We start from the raw sequence: 19,441 nt of genomic DNA, 5'->3' as shown, positions 1-19,441 counted from the left end.
GAGCCTCTTTTGCAAAGGTATTTCTTAAAATCATACTCCTCTTTCTTTGGCCCTCGTGATGACCTTTGATAACTTTAGATGAAAAATTTATCAAGCCTGTTTCAGGCCTCCTCAATATCTGGCAAATATATATTAATACACACAGTCAGAGTACGCTTGCAAAGAAAGTATTTAATTCTTTAGAATGTTTATGGGGGCTGAGATAAATGAAGTGCTCCTTGGCCCTCACATTTTTAATAAAGAAGATTCACTTAAATTCTGAGCTCCAAATAAAAATTTCCAAAGATGTCTCCTAGGATTTTTAGGTACAACGATGTCTCCTAGGATCTTTATTGCCCTCAGAGCAATAAAGAATCTGGTTTGTCTGTCTTTTTAACCATGATTACAGTTGTGAGGAGTTTTGACTGATTCTGTGACATTAGACAAGACTAGAACATGGGAATGGATGTGGGTTTTGATCACCATTACGATTTCTCAGAGAAGAGAAAGTAAGTAAATCACAAAACTAAACACCGGACACAAGATTTGTAGAATTCTGAGTGTAGATATGGCTTCAGAAAGAATTGACTTCAGGTTAAGTACACACCAGACTAAATGACTATGTGATGTTTCTATATGATTCTAAGTCAAGCGATTCCGTCATTATTTTTATAAATAATTCACAGGTGATTTTTTTTTTCCAAATTTGATGTACAGATTCTTCATGTAAGCTAACTAGTTATAATAATGGGACAACCCCCTTGGCTTTGCTAAGGGTGGAGGAATAACCAGAAGTGTCAGTTCTTATATGAGATGTAGCATTTTTGTAATAGAGCACACAAATGGTAGCAAGGTTGGGCCCTTTATTTTGTAATGATATAAAACCCAGTTGTCATCTTAGCTGCATATTGGTCTTCAAGAGTAAGCAAATGAACTCCTAACATTTCATCTCAAGCTGCTCTTAGATCATCACATTTGAGTAATAGACCTGATATTGCATCAAAATAATGTTTCACATGAAAGCATTTAAGATTCTTGAATGTAAATGGGGTAGAAACCTAATACCTTTTAGAAGTACAGTACATAATAGATAAGAAGAAAGGGATAAAATGATTTTTGGTTCAATTAAACTGAATAAAATGCAAAGGGATAAAAGTCATTAAGAAATGAAGTATGCCTTGATTGCAATGATAAAGAAATCAATGTAATAGATTTGAATTTAAGCACAAGTTTAGTGAACTTACAGATTACTATTTGAGATCAACATTAAGCACAAAAAATAATTTTGCATTCTGCAGAGTAAATTCGCAAGTAGGCTGTCTTACTGGTATTGAAAGAAACGTGTTTCTTAAAGCTTGTTTTGTTGGATTATGTCAGAAGCAGAGCTGTGCTTCCTGAGGGAAGATGAGCTTCCTCTCGGGCCCGTCAGCATGAAGCTCTCACCGTTCTGCCCTTCAGAGGCTGGGGCGGCCGGTTGTTGCACTTGATGGGGACTTCTCGATCACCTTCAGCGTTTGCTAGCAGACAGCGGAACTGCGCCAGCTTGGGGCAAGGATAACATGTTTAGAGAAGCAAAAGCTATTGATGTCACACAGAACACTTTTTTTTCCTAATATGATTGATGCACTGATATTTAGAAAATCGGGTTGAAGACTGCAGTGGTTTCACAGATGGAAAGGGAGGAAGCCAACAGTTCTTCCACATGTCTTTGTACCAAGCATTTGGCTTCAATTATCCATGACTGACTGGATTAGAATCCCAGCTTTCTTACGCTTGGGAAAGAGACTGCCCTGCTTGGCGCCTCAGTTTCCGTATGGTGCTATTTCATTGTGTGTTGGTGAAGGCTAAATGGGCTGACACACATCAGGTTCTTAGAATGGCGTTTGGCATTGCTAAAGAAGTGTTAGCTCTTACACCGACAGGCCACACTGCCTGTCCTACAGGCTTGCTGTGCGACTTGACTGATGAAGCGTATGTAAGGCACCTGATAAAAAGAGTTGCTCAATCAGTGGCTGCTGCTGCTGCTGCTAAGTCGCTCAGTCGTGTCCGACTCTGTGCGACCCCATAGACGGCAGCCCACCAGGCTCCTCCGTCCCTGGGATTCTCCAGGCAAGGACACTGGAGTGGGTTGCCATTTCCTTCTCCAGTGCATGAAAGGGAAAAGTGAAAGTGAAGTCGCTCAGTCGTGTCCTACTCTTAGGGACCCCATGGACTGCAGCCCACCAGGCTCCTCCGTCCATGGGATTTTCCAGGCAAGAGAACTGGAGTGGGTTGCCATTGCCTTCTCTGCAATCAATGGCAGTTTTTATCATAATTATAAACAATAATCAATGAGATATTTTGCTGAATATTTAAGAGCTTAAGCTTTAAAAAAGAACGAAAAACCAATGTCAATGATCAAGGTACGCCACTCGAGCGTCACAGTTCCCAAAACCTTAGTGGCACTCCCAGTGACCGTTTTCTTTTGTTGTTGAAGCTCTTAGGAAGATATGTAACAGGGTTGGATTTTTCCTTATTAAGGTGAAAAGAATAGCGGGAATTCTGAATCTCTACATAAAGAAAAAAAAGTGCTTATAAATACACTTTACTTTTTGGTTATTAAATAGACCTTATGTCACTAATAAGTCTTTTTCAGTTGAAAGGAAAAGGGAACTCTCCAAAATCAAATTGCAATAAAAATTTCCCTCAGTATGAATTGAGCCAATATTCCTGCTTTGCACTTCCAATTTCTGTGCATGCACCTCTGATACTCTACCTGTTCTGAGCTCACACTGATGTGGTCTTTAAAGATGATCCAGGTGACACTGTCATGAAGAGGGGGGTGAGTCAGTGAACCAAAGTAGGTCCAGTATTCCGGGGATGAAGGCAGGAGGACAGAGGGGTCAAAATTTGTGAATGGAGCTTGCTTGTTCTGAGAGAAAAAGAAAAGCAATATATTATTGTGCCATGATATAAGATATTTACATCATTACATATATGACATACATATTATTTGATAGATAGGTCTTAGCAAAGCATTTAATCAATGTTTCTATTACATAGTATTTCATGACTGGTATCTGAGTGGTGGCTCAGCTCCCCATTAATTCAGGAGACACAGGTTCGATCCCTGGGTTGGGAAGATCCCCTGGAGAAGGAAATGGCAACTCACTCCAGTATTTTTGCCTGAAGAATCCCATGGATGGAGGAGCCTGGTGAGCTACAATCCATGGGGTCACAAAGAATTGGATACCACTTACTGACTAAACAACAACAACAACATGTTTGTAAATATAAACAGTAAAAGTAATAGACAACTGAAAATGTGCTGCATTAGAATTGTGACTGATCTGTCTTCTTCCTTCTTCACTTGGCTAAGTATAAGCAAAGGTTAAAAATTTTTTTATAATCTATATTCTTTATTCTTTACTGATTGGTCATATTGGTGTATAGAAAATAAATTGATCTTCATATGCTACTATTTTATGTAGTCAACTTTATTAGAACTTGTGTATTAAGTATGTTTATTTTGTAATTTTCCAGGTGGATGTCAATGATCATACCTCTACACTTGATGATAGTTTTGTCTTTGATTTTCTAATACTTATCCTAATATGTACTCAGGTCTCTCGTTATTTAACTACATTGATTAGGACATTCATTGGAATGTTCATTTGTGGTGGTCACAATTGACACCCTGGTTTTATTCTTGATTGAAATGAAAACGTTTCAAATATTTCACTACTAAGTTTGATGCTTGATTCCAATTTCTATTTGGTATTCTTTCTTAAGTTCAATTTAAGTTTTAACAGAATTTTTTTCTTTCTCTCTTTTACTCTTCAGGAATGGACACTGAATTTTAATCAAATGTTTTCCAAGCATCTAACAAGTGAAATTTGCTAATGTAATAAATTATATTGGGAGATAGTCTAATATTGAATCATCTTTGCATTCTTTGGATAAATTCTACTAGTTTGAAAGCATGACTCTTTTATATACTGTTGAATACGATTTACTGTAATCTATTTTAATATTTCTTTTAGCTATATTCCTAAGTAAGATTGGCCTATGATATCCTTTTTGTGGTGTTCTTAACCAGTTTGGGTATTAGGTTTCATTAAATTAAATTGAAATAAGTGTTTTTGTCCCCTAATCTAGGCAGTTTAGTTAAAAGTGGCATGACTGTTTATTAAAAGTTGTGTAACATTTCCCCATAAAGTGGTCTGGGCCTAGAGTTTTCTTTTACTGGATACATTTTTTCTTTTTTACTATTTTTTCAACTTTTTTTTGGATTATTGGTCTATTTAGACTTTCAATAAATTTTGAGTCAGTTTCTCTATATTTTCCCAGGCATTCATCTATGTGATCTAAATTTTCGAATTTGCTTGTGTAGTGTGGTACTGCTGACCCTTGAACAATATAGGGCTTAGGGGAAATCCGCACATAACTTTATGGTCGCCCCTCATAATCGTGGTTGGCCATCAGCAGGTTCAGTTAAGGGACAACTGTGTGGTGCTAGAGCAAGCATTTATTGAAAAAATAATCCACAGTTTACTGGGCCTGCGCGGAACCCATGTTGTTCAAGGGTCAACTGTACAAACTTTTCTCCTTTAAAACCTTCTAATACATCATTAATTATGACCCATTTCCTTATTTGTAATAATTTTTTGTATTTATACTTTTTCCCCATCATCAAAAGTGCCAAAAGTGTCTTTTTTTGGTTATTTTTTCCCAAAGAATTAGCTTTTCATTTTATTAATAAAATTTTACCTATATTTATTCATATTTTCTCTTATTTTATTAATTTTTTGCTTCATCTAAATTAATCATTTCCTTCTACTTTCTTTTCATATATAATTTTTTATATTCTTGAATTGAGTGCTTATTTATCTTTAAGCTTTCTCATTTTATAAAATACTCATTTGAAGTTTAATTTTTTTGGACTCAACATGAACTAGATTTATTTTATATAAAAGTATGATAGGTCTCCAAACTGTGAATGACAATGGCAAATCTCTGACATACGATTTAACTCTTTATTATCAAAATGGTGAAGCTAAGGTTAAATATATCAGAGAAATTCATCTTTTTCTAAGCTGACAGTGGGCATCATGGTTATGATCTGTGAAACAGCTATGAAAACCATTCTTCTACAGGCTTCATCTTGCTTAAATGGATAAGCAGTAACTATGAGATACAAAACCAAAATAAATCACTGAGTCAGAGACCTCAGAAATAAGGAACATGATTTTCAGATTGATGGTTTTGCTTAGGACTTCCTACTCCTTATATTAAATATGCAATTAAATAATTTCCATGGTTCTGTAGATTCTTGTTCTCTGATTTAAACTAACTTAATTAGTCTATTTACCTTAGTTTTAATTGCTTGTAGGGCATCAAGTACTTTCTGCAGATTTGGGTTGGCCTGACCCACCTAGAGATTTAAAAAAATAAAGTGTGAGATAAAAATTGTTATCAAGTAAAATCCTATTTAGTTAATTTTTAAAAAATTAAAAACAGAAAAGATATGCAAGTCAAAATACAGGGATTTAGCAAAACTAAAATACAAAAGCAAATCTCTTTGGTCTGTTCTATTAATTAAAATGAATGGCATGTTATAAGTGTTCAATAAAGATTAACTAGAATTGCTATAATTCCAAAAGTTGGTAACCCAAATATACTCAATTTAATAATAACTTCCCTATAGGACTTTTCAGGGACTCTCCAGTAGAAGATTTGAATCATCCATATTAAATATCAATTGAACTTTCTTTATGGGACAAATGTCCTCTTCATATTTTTTTCCTGATGAAATATTAAATTGATAAACTCCTGACTCTGTGATGTAGAAAGTTTAGAAGGAAAGTGAAAGATGAGCTGAAAAATAAAAAAATTAGTCCCACCATCAACACCTTCCCATTTCACCTCTGCCTGAAATTTATTTCTCTCTTCAGGAGGGGAAAGTCAAGAGAAAGCAGACATACACTAGAGACCCGCTTGTTTACCTGTTCTGTCACTAGTAGAAGGGGACATTTCAAGAAAAGAAAGATGCAAATATCCCTCTGCTGTATTTCATCCTATTTTGAGGTCTGATTGGTAAGGAATAATTTTAGCATAGCTCTGATACTCTCTATGACTCACCTTCACCAAAACACCAATAATCGCCAAACCATCAGCCTGTGAGGCGGCATCAGCAAAGCTGGGGTACTTGGCAGAATTCCAGTGAACCAAATGAAGCTAAAAACACAACGTGATTGAGCAGTTACTCATACCACTGTGAAGGTAAAATGCAAGTTAGACCTTAACAGGTTGATATATAAAGATTTATCTTGGCTTGGATAGATAAAACTTGTGTGACCCTTTATTCAGGGCATGGGAAAGGCTATGCTTGCACTCTTAAGAAGGGTTTTCTTAAGAAAATAGAGTTGAATAGAGTGGGCACATTGCAAATCCTGGAACCAGTAAGTAAAACTTCTTTTTTCCACAATATCATAACTATTCAATATTACTTCTTAAAACAAAACAAACAAACACCTCTCTGTTTATTGTGAGAAGATCAAGTATTTCTGGCTAACTAGTTTGGAAACAAAAACTGAAATAATTTTCTAACTTGAGGTACTTGATAACTTTGTGAGAAGGGGCTCCTGAGATATCTGGAGTCTTGGCCAATGGCAGGTTCTCTTGAGCATATCCAGACACCTTTCAAACCAACATCCTCAGCCTAAGTCCTCTCTGAAATTCTAGACCTGTATATCCAAGTATATGTGCACGACTTCCTGATACTTTCTTGATATCACCACATGGATACCTGATGTGAATCTCAAACTTAACAAGGCCAAACTAGCACTCTTGACTTTCTCTTTTCCAGACCTGTTTCACTTTCCCATTTTAGGAAAAGGCATCACCTTCCATCTAATTGCTCAACTGAAAAATGCAGCAGTTTTTCATTTCTTACTTTTCTCCACTTATTGGCATCCATCCTTCAGCATAGGGCATAGATTTTAGCCTTGCACGTAGTACACAGCTTTAAGTCTTTGCATTACCTGCTGATTTTCCTCTGGGATGTCAAGTCAAAATGGCAGGATTTTGACCGGAATTATGGCTGAACTCAAATGCTACTCCTGAAAAAGTCTTTTTCTGACCACCTAACGTAAAGTGATCAGCGGGTCGCTTGGGTCACGCTAAACCACACCAGTCCTCTCCCCGCCACCCAGACTTCTCGTCTCTCTCTCTCCTCTGTCTTTCTCCCCTGCTCTCTCCTGCTGGTCTCCCTCCCACCCTCCCTCTTACCCTCTCTCATATGTCGAACTTAGTGACTGAGTACCTGTCAGCTCTAGCCTGGATTAATTTTACTTTTCTCAAATTAGGTAAGAGAGTCATTGATTCAGACTTCTTAGATACAACCAAATATCCTGCCCCTGACATAATACTATTACTAATTTAGGCTTTCGGCCCATTTGATTTCAGTCCACTTTCAATTTTATGAAAAATAAATAGAAAAAAAAACCATGTAATGAATTTCTGTACCATTGAAAGTTATTAGCCTGGCTTTCCAGTGTAACATAGTTTTATTTGTATACTATTCCCAAGTCTTCTATCAAAATGAATAATACACATGCTTTGTACCTAACAATCCCTCTTATAAAAATCTGCCCTACACAATTGCTTTCACCAGTGTGTAAGATATTTGTACAAATGTATTCATTGCTGATCTTATTTGTAAAAAAACAAACAAACAACAGAATGAAAAGCGAAAGGCATTGCAATTGTTCCTATGTAGGAATTAGTTAATAAATTCTAACATATGTGTACATGGAAATACCATACAGACTTCAGGAATTCCTACTGACTTGGAAAAATGATCATGATCATTGGCAAATGAGAAAAAAATGTTGCAAAACTATGTGTATTACAAATTCATTCTATAAGAGTAAAACAAAAAAGCCAACCCGTCTGTATTGGTACAAACATATTGAATAGTCATACATACAAAGAACAAAAATTTTTTGTTTTCAGTCTCTGTACCCACTGTTGAGAGTTTGAGGCACATTTTCTTGATTTTCCCATGGACATACAGACAGAATGTCTTGAACTGAATCACAGACTTCCATGTGGAGGCAAGTCAAGAGGCCAGAGGGTAGTGGCCTGCGGCCAGGGAACCCCAAACCCTCATCCAGAGTATGCTACTCATTGTGATGACTCCTGAGGTTAAACTGGCCCTCTCGGTAGGATCTTAATGGGGTGCCTTGGCCTGGCTACACCTCTGCTACGGGTGTGTGCACACTGGAGCCTTTAAATGAGAACAGAATGATGGTGTGTTCCTGCTGGGGGTCAAAGCTTTAAAAGGAGAGTAGCAACTCCCTTTGAGGTTAGCCTGATGTCAGGCAGTTTTTGAGACATTCTGAAATGAAAGCAGATTCTGAGGCTCAGGAGTTTGTCTGCAAATTCACCTGCCTCCCTCACATGAAAAATTCTCCTCTATGGCCAAATGCAGCGTGTCTGTGTAAGTTTAATGGAACCTAGGAATTCTTTACAGGCCCAAGAATGCTCATTTCTTTGGAGCCATTGAAATTGTGTCTTATGTGATAAGAGGAACTTCCCTGATGGGTCAGAGAGTAAAGAATCTGCCTGCAATGCAAGAGACCCCGGTTTGATCCCTGGGTGGGGAAGATCCCTTAGAAAAGGGATAGGCTACCCACTCTAGTTGTCTTGCCTGGAGAATCCCATGGACAGAGAGCCTGGCGGGCTACAGTCCATGGGGTCACAAAGAGTTGGACACGCTGAGCGACTAACACACATACACGTTAGAAGGGAGCTACTTCTGGGAGGACTCGGTGTAGCTTTCCCTCACTTACTAAGCTACATTACCTCTGCAGAATATTTGGCTCCATCCACTAAGTGCTCAGAGCCATAGTCATCTGTGGTGCCCCAGTGAAAATGGAACTGACGCAGCCTGTAGCTTTCACACAGAGGACCACCTTTCAGCACTAGAAGAAAAAGGAAACTGCTATTAGTATCACAGTCATAAGCTCCAGCTTGTCTCTGCGTTTAAGACAAATTAACATTCAGTTGGATTGAGTAGAAATAAAAATAAACAGTAGCGCCAAAGTTTCCATCTTGTTGGTTTTTTTCCCCTGTGTCCACAATGATGGTCTTCAAATGTGTGGGGTGCCTTAAGATAGTGCGTGAGTTATATATGGTTCTCAGCACATGGGCTATAACTTTATCTTTTCCTGTTTTCAAGAAAACATAGTGGAAGACGAGTGAATTATAGGATTATAGGCCTTTCCTTGAATCTGCTTTCGTTTATCAGTTCATTCATTCTTTCAACAGACAGTAATGGACAGTATGCATTAAGGTATCTAGCAATTTATTTTTAGTAACAAATCACTCCACACATAGCTTGTAACTGATCAAGATACAAGAGGGTATTCTGACAGCTTTGCTGAGAATCCCTAGCTAGGGACCAAAAGAAAGTTCCAGCAGGACAGTAGGGTCACTTTTTAATTTAATTTAAATTTAAATTTTAAAATTCTAACACTGAAGGGTCATTTTGCTTTAGAGAGTCTATCCAACCATATGATTAATAAAACACACATACTACCAGACCTAATCCAATATTAACAAAGGATGTAGCCCCAAGATGTCTAAAATTTAGGCTCAGAACCTTGGAGGAAAGTGTTAAGACAAATTTTTCCTTTTGACAGTAGAGCTGATTTATTAATCTGTCATTTAATAAATTATTCAGTAAACAGCTTTGAGAATTTTCCTGTGAATGAGGAAGTGTGCTAGATTCTGGGAGATGAAGATAATTCAGTTACTATGATCTTAATAGGGAGAGGGGAAGCTAGACAAAATACTTATGCACAGATTGATTCCATCCAAGATATACCCAAGACCAGTTTTTTTTTCTTTTTTTTTTACTGGTACCCAAGCACTTCACGGTTATGGAGGCTTTTTTCTGGCCACACAAAATAAATATACTCTTCATCTATATTTCTTCCCTAATGTGCTCCTCCACCCTCATCTCAATTAGAAAATATTTGCCTTTTCAGTTTTTACATTCGTGAGGGTTCACAGAATTTTGTGAAAAAGCCTGTTTATTCAGAGGGTGTAAAGTTAGCATAAAGACATTGGGAGCCAGAAGAGATGGAATAGAGTCACTGAGAAGGAAAAGGGCTGAAAAAAGACAGAGCTGGGAGTCCCCATAATCACCTTTAACACTTGGAAATGTTTTAAAACTCAAGATGCCTCAGTAGATGGCATCTATGCTACACATGTGCACAAAAGACTGAACATGGGTGTTTGTGTTTCTGAAAGCCCTATTGCTTAAATTTCCCCAGTAAAGTCAAAGACAAAAATTAGAAGGCTCTTTTGGCTCACCTGATCTATTATCACTGTCCTCAAAGTTTACATGGAAGGAATGTCCCACGTTGACGATTTCTTTGGCTGTGGCTGGATTGTAGGAGACACTGACAGGTTTCAGAGACTCATCATGTTTGGTTTCACTGGTTTTAATGTCGATAGGAGATTGGTTATTTCCATTTGCGATGGGGTACAGCTTGTCCCAGTGTTCAGGACCTACCAGGACAAGCATATGATTACAATCAAAACTTGATCTAATGCTTGAGTCCAAGTTTTAGGAATATAACTTTACTAGATTAGGATTTACTCAGGTATCTTAAATGATATTCTGGTTAACTTAATGGAAATTCAAGGTTTGAGAATGACCCTTTTCCATGCTACACTAAAAAAGTGTATTTGTCAACAGAAGTAATATAGTCTATGGGATCAGACTATACATATTTTGCTGTTAGCAACAGACCTCTCTGTACATTGAGAGGAAGAGAGGAGAAAAAAGGCAGAATACATTTTGTAGACAATCATGGCCCAAAGGACAACTGTTGAGAATGCATGCAAAGCAAATGTAAGTCAAAGGCACTTCAAACCATTAATCTATGACTTTACCGTTATTTTAAGTGCTCAATATCTCTTTTACTGGAAAAGGGAATAAGCTGCTATTTGATCTACATGAGCAGAAGAATGCTTACCGTTTTCACCATCATATCCCCAGGCAGGACTTGCCATGATCTTCTACTTAGTTTTCTTTTTCTGAAAACAAAGATAACACCTGAAACTGACTGTTAACTGAAACCACAGTTCGCAGGTTTTTATAGAAACGTCTCTGCCCTTGTGCATGTGTATTAGTCACTCAGGCCACTATTTCATCATCTTTATCTATCAGGAAGTATATGCATGTTAAAAAAAAAAGGTATTGTTTAAAAAAGCTCACAAAGGTCAGGTCAGGTCCAGTTGTTTTATTTTCTTATATTCTTAAAGAGAAATATCAACATCTTGGCTTCTGCAAAACCAAACCCTGTTATTCTCATCTTAGTAGAAGATCTGGCTGAGTTATCACACATGATTCTTTGAATTTCTAGTTTAAAAAGACTGTGCATTTGAGATTCCCAGCTTTTACCCTTGCTAGGCACTAAAGCAATACTAGCAAGAGTAATTAAGTCAGGAGAATAATTTGCATATTTACAGGCAGATCAGAACCAATATCATGATGTGAATTTAAAATCAGATAAGAGAATCACTAATCATTTGTAATACACTGGGTTTGTAATTTGTAATATATTGTAAAATCTTATGGAAAAACCCAAACTTTTTGGCCAACTCAATATATTATTCATGACAGTACATTTCAAAGACATACGAGATGAGAGTAAAGTTCCTCATCTTTGAGCAGTATTGGAATTCACAAATGGAGATATGTTTTATGTGTGAGCACAGTTGTGTTCGACTCTTTGCAACCCCATGAACTGCATCCCACTCCCCGCCCTTCTCTGCTGCCTCACAGGCTGCCAGCTTTAATCTGTATGCACTCATTCATGCATTCAACAAATCACTGTGTGTGTGCGCAGTTGTGTCCGACTCTTTGCAACCCTGTGGACTGTAGCCCACCAGGTTCCTCTGTCCATGGGAATTTTCCAGGCAAGAATACTGGAGTGGGCTGCCATTTCCAACTCCAGGGGATCTTCCCAACCCAGGGATTGAATCTGTGTCTCTTGCATCTTCTACATTGGCAGGTGGGTTCTTTACCACTAGAGCCACCATTAATGGAGAACATTTTATTAAGACTGAAATTAAATACAGTCCAGTGTTTATTTTACACATCAAATATCAAAATAGAAGCCTTTCTTTTGTATAGTTCTATACAATTAGTAGAAAGAAAAAAAAAAAAAACCTGGCTGCTAACGCAGGAGATGTAAGAGACATGGGTTCGATCTCTGGGTTGGGAAGATCCCCTGGAGGAGGAATTGACAACCCATTCCAGTATTCTTGCCTGGAAATTTCCACGGACAGAGGAGACTTGTGGGCTACAGTCCACAAAGAGTGAGGCAGGACTGAGCGCTCACGTACGCATATGATTTATAGGGCACGTTCATATTATTTTACCATCAACACCACCCACAAAAATCCCATACAATGAGTTATCATTTTGCAGCTGAGAGATGTTGAGGGTCTTCACCACAACCAGCGAGAAGCCAAGACTCCAGCCCCCACGTCTAGCTGCTTTCTTTGCCTCCATCTCCGCGGAAGGCCGCGCTGGCCGAGCCAGGAGGAGGGTGATCCCCAGTTTCCCGTCTCGGCCCACGATCCTCCTAAGTCCAGCTGAAGCCTGGACTGAGGTGAGGCTTGCCAGCTGTTGAGTGATGAGAAGATTCACAGGACTTGTCAAGGAGGCAATGAAGAGTGATTAATATGTGTCAGATCTTGGCTAGGTCCACATTTCCAAGGCTCTAAATGTGCTCAGGGGAAACACAGCCTGAAAAAATAAGCCTTCCCAGTAACACCTTCCGTGCCCTGGGAGCCATACCTCCTTCCACATTCGGGTGTTGTCTGAGCGCCCTGGGCTTTCGGAAGGAAGTGGGTCTGTCACAGCTCTTAGCAAGGCTTATCAGAGCCACGTTATCTGCCCCTTTTGGGTGATGACTGCTCACTGGCTCAGATACAGAATGGGAAGAGACCTGAGTTTCCATTCCTCACTTTAGTAAGTTGAAAGAATTATTACTTAAAGGGAACCTTTAAAAGACACCGTTTATTGTGGGTCCAGGATATCTCAAATGCTATACTAAAAGTTTATATGCAGCAAATCATTTAATTCTCACAATAACCCAATCAGGCATTAACATCTGTATTCCACATAGGGAGACACTGCAGACAGCCCCTCAGGGTTATAAATGCTTGTGAGTGGATGCGTACATCGCGTCAGGCCATGGTTTAAACCCAGATCTGTTTGACTCCAACGCTTGTACTCTTTCTTGACTTTCCACTGCCAACAAATACCCGCTGATCTCCATCTGATTCTGTTTGCAGGAGGGTTGACTTGGTGGATCCAGACTGGTCTGTCTCAAGGTGACCAACAGTTGGTGTTGACCCTTGGGTTACTTTATTTTAGATTTAGAGTCTCAGGTTGCCCAGAAGCTCATAGAGGGATAGAAATAGGCTACTCTTGGTCAGTTACCACTCTGATTTTTTTGTTTAGTTGCTAAGTTGTGTCTCTTAAGATGCCTGCTGACTGATACTTTGTTAAAAGTAACTTTAAGTTGAACTACTATATTAATCAATCAACCTATTTGAGAAAAGGTAACTCCCCTTTTATTATATGATTACATGATAATTCATCACATGAATGTTTAACATTCATATAGGAATGATAATTTATTTAAAGTTGAGGCACAAAATTGGCCTGAATCCTGACCATCATGACCCTGTATTCGATTATATAGCTAGGGTGTGTTTGTTTACTACCACAAGCAGAAAGCTATATAGAGAAAGATGTAAAATTTAACGAGCACCTTTGGTTTATATCCTGACACTCCTCTCATTTACTTTTATCAGATTTTCTGCTTACAAACTTCACCTTTCAGCTTAATATCTGTACTAAATCCAAATATCTCACTTTGTGTTCCTTCCACTTTCACCTGTAGCATCCTCACAGGACATTTTTCTAAGCCTATAATCTTTGGACTGCTTTTGCATACCAAAGAGTTTAGTCTACATTGAACTCTGCTCTTCTAATTTAAACACTTTATTCCTTAAAGACCATCAAAGATGTAAGCACATATTGTAGAAGGTTTCCCAAGCCCTGTCCGAACATTCCAAATAAATCCATAGGTACTTGGAGCAGGAGCAAGCTAATGGAAAAACATATTTATTTTTAAAAAGCAATGTAAAACTGCATAAATAAATTTTGATAGAGAATTGGTTAACTGCTAAATTGAGAAGTATCAAGCTATATGTCAATAAAATAGAGAAAATAAAAACAAAACACTGTAGCATTTTAAATAAAAAAATTTAAATGTTGAAGGAATGATGTGCAGAATGTTTAATTTTAACAATTACATTGGCTTAATTTTCAAATTTGATGAAAATGTATTAATAGGCTGGGGAGAGGGAAGAAAGATTGCTTTCTTTACCTTATAAAATGGAATTTTAGAAGTCAAATATTTACTGGAAAAAACTGAAAGCTAAAATGTTGATATTATCTTTAGTCTTAAACCATATGCCCTAATTTTATCTCTTGATTGTCCTTCACAATAAATAAAATTCTTGCAGCAAACACACAAACAAAAAGAACTACAAAGAGGCTAACAGATTCACTGTGCTTCCTACGTGCTGCTAGTGGTAAAGAATCCGCCTGCCAATTCAGGGGGCATAAGAGACACGGGGGTGATCCCTGGGTTGGGAAGATCCTCTGGAGGAGGAAATGGCAACCCACTCCAGGATTCTTGCCTGGAAAATTCCATGGACAGAGGAGCCTGGCAGGCTACAGTCCATGGAGTTGCAAAGAGTCAGACATGACTGAGCATCTGAGCACAAAAGATTTACTGTGCTTAAGGTGAGCTATTTCACTATGCATGCCTTTAGGAGTGTTGGAATAGTCCAGAAAAGACTATGGTTCATTGAATAATTAACGTTAAAAATGATGACCTAATTCAGTTCTTGCAGTAGACTTAGGGTTAGGTTAGTCTCACTCCACTTTTAAAGAGGAATAACTGAGGCTCAGAAAATTCAAGTGGACAAGGCAGGATTTGAATCTAAAACCCATAAGGGAATCCTCTTCTCTATTTTATCACAGGGCCATCTTTAACAAGCTGCCCGTAAAATGCTTGGTTTAAACTTACTTAATAGCTGATAACATTTATTTATTGAGTAGCATCAGTTAACTTTACTGGAGGTAATTTTAGTGCCCTAAGATGTTTTCAACAGAGCAGAGACATTTTCTCAGTGTTTCACAAAATTTGAAAACTGTATTTAGCCAACCCTAAATTATATTTAAAAGTCTTAGTGTTTCTTATCTGATTTTTTTTCTCCTAGTCTCTTAAACGAACATTTCCCTCTGATTCCTACTTTAATATTTTAAAATTGAGAACACGAATTATTATGAAGGCAAGTAAATTATGATGAGTTCCAAGTTTAACTTTATAATTAAAAATAGTTCTTGGTAGAGAAGGAACTAAGAATGCGAAATGTAGAAATCTGTTAAATGCCACTGAAAAGAAATTCCAAAAGACAGTAGCAGTTCTATAATGCTTCGTATTCCATAGGATACATGGATATCCTGGGACCCATATTTTCCTTAAAATATGGGAATACACATAGAGAAAATCAAGTATCATGTTTGTTAAATTTGGCATAACTTTCACAATGCTCCTTAATTTCCCTGCTTCTCCAGATTTGATACTGCTTAGGGTGACAAGAGAAAGCTTAATTCTAGTGGAGAAGTGGGTCATGGAAAATGGTAACATTATCTTGGACATTTCTGCAGTAAGACAATTGGAAATTCTGCTGAATCAATTTAAATGGCTGGATTTCACAGCTATTATTTCCTCCAAACTGGTCTTTCTCTCCCCTTGTAACAAGATGTTTTACCAGCTTCATTCTTTCCAATGGAAGTCTGTCTCCACCCATACCACGCTTGTTCCCATTTTAGGACTTTGCACTTGCTGTCCCCTCTGTCTGGATTCCTCTGTTTCCAGATCTTTTCACAGGCTCAAATATCACCTTCTCAGAGACAGGTTTCCTGACCTCCAAATTTAACATAGTCCCCAGTTCTCAGTCACTCAAATAATTCCTTTCATATTTCTTTCATTACATTCGTTGCATCTTGAAATTATTAATTTTTTTTGCATTCTGAAATTTGTTTACTTGCTTAATACCTATAACCATCTCTATAATGACACCTTGATAACAATGGGCTATTTTATTGTTTTTTTATCTCACTACGTTTACTTTAATTATAACATGCATGGTAAATAGTGGTGTTCAGTAAACACTTTAGAGAGAACAATTAAGGGGTCATTTTGAATTTCAGTTATTGTATTTTTATAAAGACTTAGAAGACTAGAGCCGTCATCGGGGACTATGTCCACCCAAATGCACTGGTCTGAACTCAGGTGTGAATGAGCTTTGCTGAAGGTAAACTCATGTTCATATTTGGAACTCAGAAAACAGAGCTTTCCACTTTCAGTTCTATTAATGGAGGAATGAAGTGACCGGACTGTGTCTGTCAGTCAGGGCTGGGAGAGTGAGAATGCTGGTCTTTATAAGTGTCAAATTTTTTGATACTTTGTAAGTGTCAAAACTTAACTCTTCAAATGTGGTTTGAAGTTTTGACATACAAATTTCAGAAAACCATGACTCTTAAAGAAAAACTTTTGACTTTATATTTCCTGCATTGGAACATTTTATTTTTATTTTTGAAGGCAGTTTTAAAATTCATTAATGAATATTTTTCTAATAACCAAGTCAACTCTGCGTAGGTGACTATTTTAATCCATAGCATAGGGGCTTTCGGTTTCTTGCGACTTCTTGCTTTTGAAAACATTACATTTTAAGTATGTCTAGTTGATTGTTATACATATTAAAATCAGACTGGAAAGATATATACTGAATACACTGAAAGGATAGGCTTCTGAACTTTAAAGCTAATTGTTGAGTCCCTTCTACTGGATGAATGGGTAACTTGAGCAGGTTAAATATGTCATCCTTATATTTATTTTTAAAACAGACAAAATAATGTTTATGTCTTATCTCCTATAATGTTTTGGGAATTGATAAGCTCCTCTATAGAGATGACATAGTTAAACAATATTTTTCATCTAAAAAGAAAGTAACATGCATAATGCTTTACAAAGCTTAAAATACTGCACAAATGTAAATGATTAACTTCAGCCTCAAAAAAGTTTGATTTTTAACTCTCAGGTAAATACATAATATAAATACATGAAATAAAGTAAAATAGTTCAAGTGATTGCATGTGGCCTGACATTCAAACAGTTGTGTAACAGAAATCTGCTTGCCACAGATTAAACTAAATCCCACATGTAAACACGAAAGGAGATAAGTTCTCAAATATTAAGGGGGGTGAAGGTCAGTCACATCAATTGCCTTGTTGTAACATCTTTCAAGCAAACTTTGCTGGGGTCCGTCTACCAAAAAGTTATTTGAAGATTTAAAAACATTTTCTCCTGACTTCCCAAATAGTTCTGTTAGCTCTCAAACCATTTTTATCAAAGGTTAGATTTCTAAAACACATTTGCAACTGAATATGTCCTCTCTTGACCCTGTGGTTTTTGATATCATTCTGTAGATCACTGGCTTTAGAGTCACAGATATGTGAATGAAAATGCATGTGCATGTCTCACCCAGTCCCTAACTTTTGGGAGATGACCCGAGCCAGTTTGGACTGCTAGCAAACACCAAGCTCTGTCAGAGGCATCGTATTAGTGGTATCGTATTAGGGGTACTACAGTCTTTTCAGATGCATCTGGGGGCTATATGAATCTGCCTTCACAATCTAATTACCAAAAGATATGCTTTGATGAAAACGTCTCTGACATTTACACACTTTTACAAACACTCTTTTAAGAGAAATGTCATCTTCCTGAGATGCCTTCCACCTTTAGGAAGAATACAAATATTAGCAGCCACTGAAAGAAATATTTACTGTTTTACTTATTTTTAACCCCTCTAAGATTTTAAAAATCCTTTGATCCTTTTACTAGTACCTGACTTCAGAAAAGTAAATCTTTTTTTTATCATTCTTTTCTTTTCTGATGCTTTTTTATCTATTGGGTCAACATGCTAACAACGACAGAGTGGTGGCTTGTTCTGCAGGGGTTTTTGAATCGCGTGTTCAAGTCAGGTCCATGATTAAGTGAAGACAAGCCTAATAACCAAGTGCCTCTTAGTAGTGGAAATATCCATGGCTGCATGCTGGAGGTTGCCATTTTAATTTACCCTCAACTGATCCTTGTCTTACTGAGGCTACCAAAGAAGAGTGGCAAGACCGCTAATTGAAATAGCGGTATGCAGAGTGACCCGGAGTGCACGGAGGACGCACGTTGCTAAGAGTCTGTTGATTGATCTTAAGCGAGTGAACACAGCCACCTGATGGGGATGAAGCCATTGCTATTAATACAATGCTCCTTAGGTCTCTAAAGACTTTCATTTGCTTCACGGCTATTTTCAGTCGCTAGTTAGCGTTAACTAAAACTTGTCTGTCCCAATTTCTCTGAATCATTGTATTACTCATTTTAAACTGGTTTAATGATAGCACTCTTTTGAAGGTTTTCTTTCTTTTTTTTTTTTTATCAGAATTAGAGATAAAGGCACATAGCTGATGCACAGTAAAACACAGCTGTGATTTTTTCCACTGAGTGTACTACTGATAATGGGAAACTGCACGGACTGTGGTTAACTTGGACAGGAGAGTTAAATGCCCATGACACTCTTTCAGTGCTCACACTTCCAACGTGTCTTTGGAGAAACCAAGCTTCACATGACTTCAACCCCCTGTTTCCGGTGTAGCTGGTAAATGTATTTCTACATTCACACAAAAATCTACTCTAATTTCTTCTAGTCCTAAGGGTGCAGGATCAGAGCACAGGATGGACCGTAACATATCCTCCTCTCTTCTATTCCTAGGGCTAGAAGAAGAAAAAGGAAATTTACATTAGAATCCCTACAACAGGATTTCAGAAAAGATTCTTGTTCTTTGTGCTAAAGGCCAAATAGCAAGATTTTGGTGAAAGTCCCTTCAGGTCTTGTCTCCCATATACAGGTTACTTGTCTAGTTGCTAGAGGCCTTATTCTGAATCTGCTCTGCTGTTATTTAAATTTCTCAGTTGTGTCTGACTCTTTGCAACCCCTTGGACTGTAGCCCTCCAGGCTCTTTTGTCCATGGGATTCTCCAGGCAAGAATCCTGGAGCAGGGTACCATTTCCTCCTCCAGAGGATCTTCCCAACCCAGGGATCGAACCCATGTCTCTTACATATCCTCCACTGGCAGGCAGATTCTTTACCACCAGTGCCAACTGGAAAGCCCTTAGGCAAATGATAGCTACCTAAATATGTAACTTAAGTTAAGCTGATCTCTAAGACGGACTTGGCCGCAAGTGAAGAATTTTAA

The 19,441-nt window shown here is 37.7% G+C and overlaps 1 protein-coding gene across 1 annotated transcript; it reads right to left on the bottom strand.

Annotated features, from left to right (window-relative positions):
* Positions 1–825: 825 nt before the first annotated feature.
* CA1 (carbonic anhydrase 1) lies at positions 826–11,207 on the bottom strand. The gene is made up of 7 exons (XM_043879163.1): positions 11,010–11,207; positions 10,342–10,539; positions 8,827–8,945; positions 6,100–6,195; positions 5,330–5,392; positions 2,735–2,890; positions 826–1,521 (listed from the first exon to the last, which is right to left on the bottom strand). The coding sequence occupies exons 1-7, from the start codon at positions 11,044–11,046 to the stop codon at positions 1,405–1,407; spliced, it is 786 nt and encodes a 261-aa protein (XP_043735098.1). The 5' UTR covers positions 11,047–11,207; the 3' UTR covers positions 826–1,404.
* Positions 11,208–19,441: the final 8,234 nt, after the last annotated feature.

Source organism: Cervus elaphus, chromosome 21 (assembly GCF_910594005.1).
Source record: "Cervus elaphus chromosome 21, mCerEla1.1, whole genome shotgun sequence".
Taxonomy (NCBI): domain Eukaryota; kingdom Metazoa; phylum Chordata; class Mammalia; order Artiodactyla; family Cervidae; genus Cervus; species Cervus elaphus.
Note: the sequence above shows the minus strand (reverse complement) of the source record. Positions and strands in the feature narration are given on the sequence as shown.

Bases quoted from the DNA above. Each gene is read 5' to 3' on its own strand.
- CA1 (XM_043879163.1), bottom strand. From the start codon at position 11,046: ATGGCAAGTCCTGCCTGGGGATATGATGGTGAAAACG. The intron at 8,946-10,341 runs GTGAGCCAAAAG...TTTTTCTTCTAG, and splicing joins GGACAGTGATAATAGATCAG to TGCTGAAAGGTGGTCCTCTG. The intron at 1,522-2,734 runs GTAGAGTATCAG...CCTTGCCCCAAG, and splicing joins TCAGTGTGAGCTCAGAACAG to CTGGCGCAGTTCCGCTGTCT.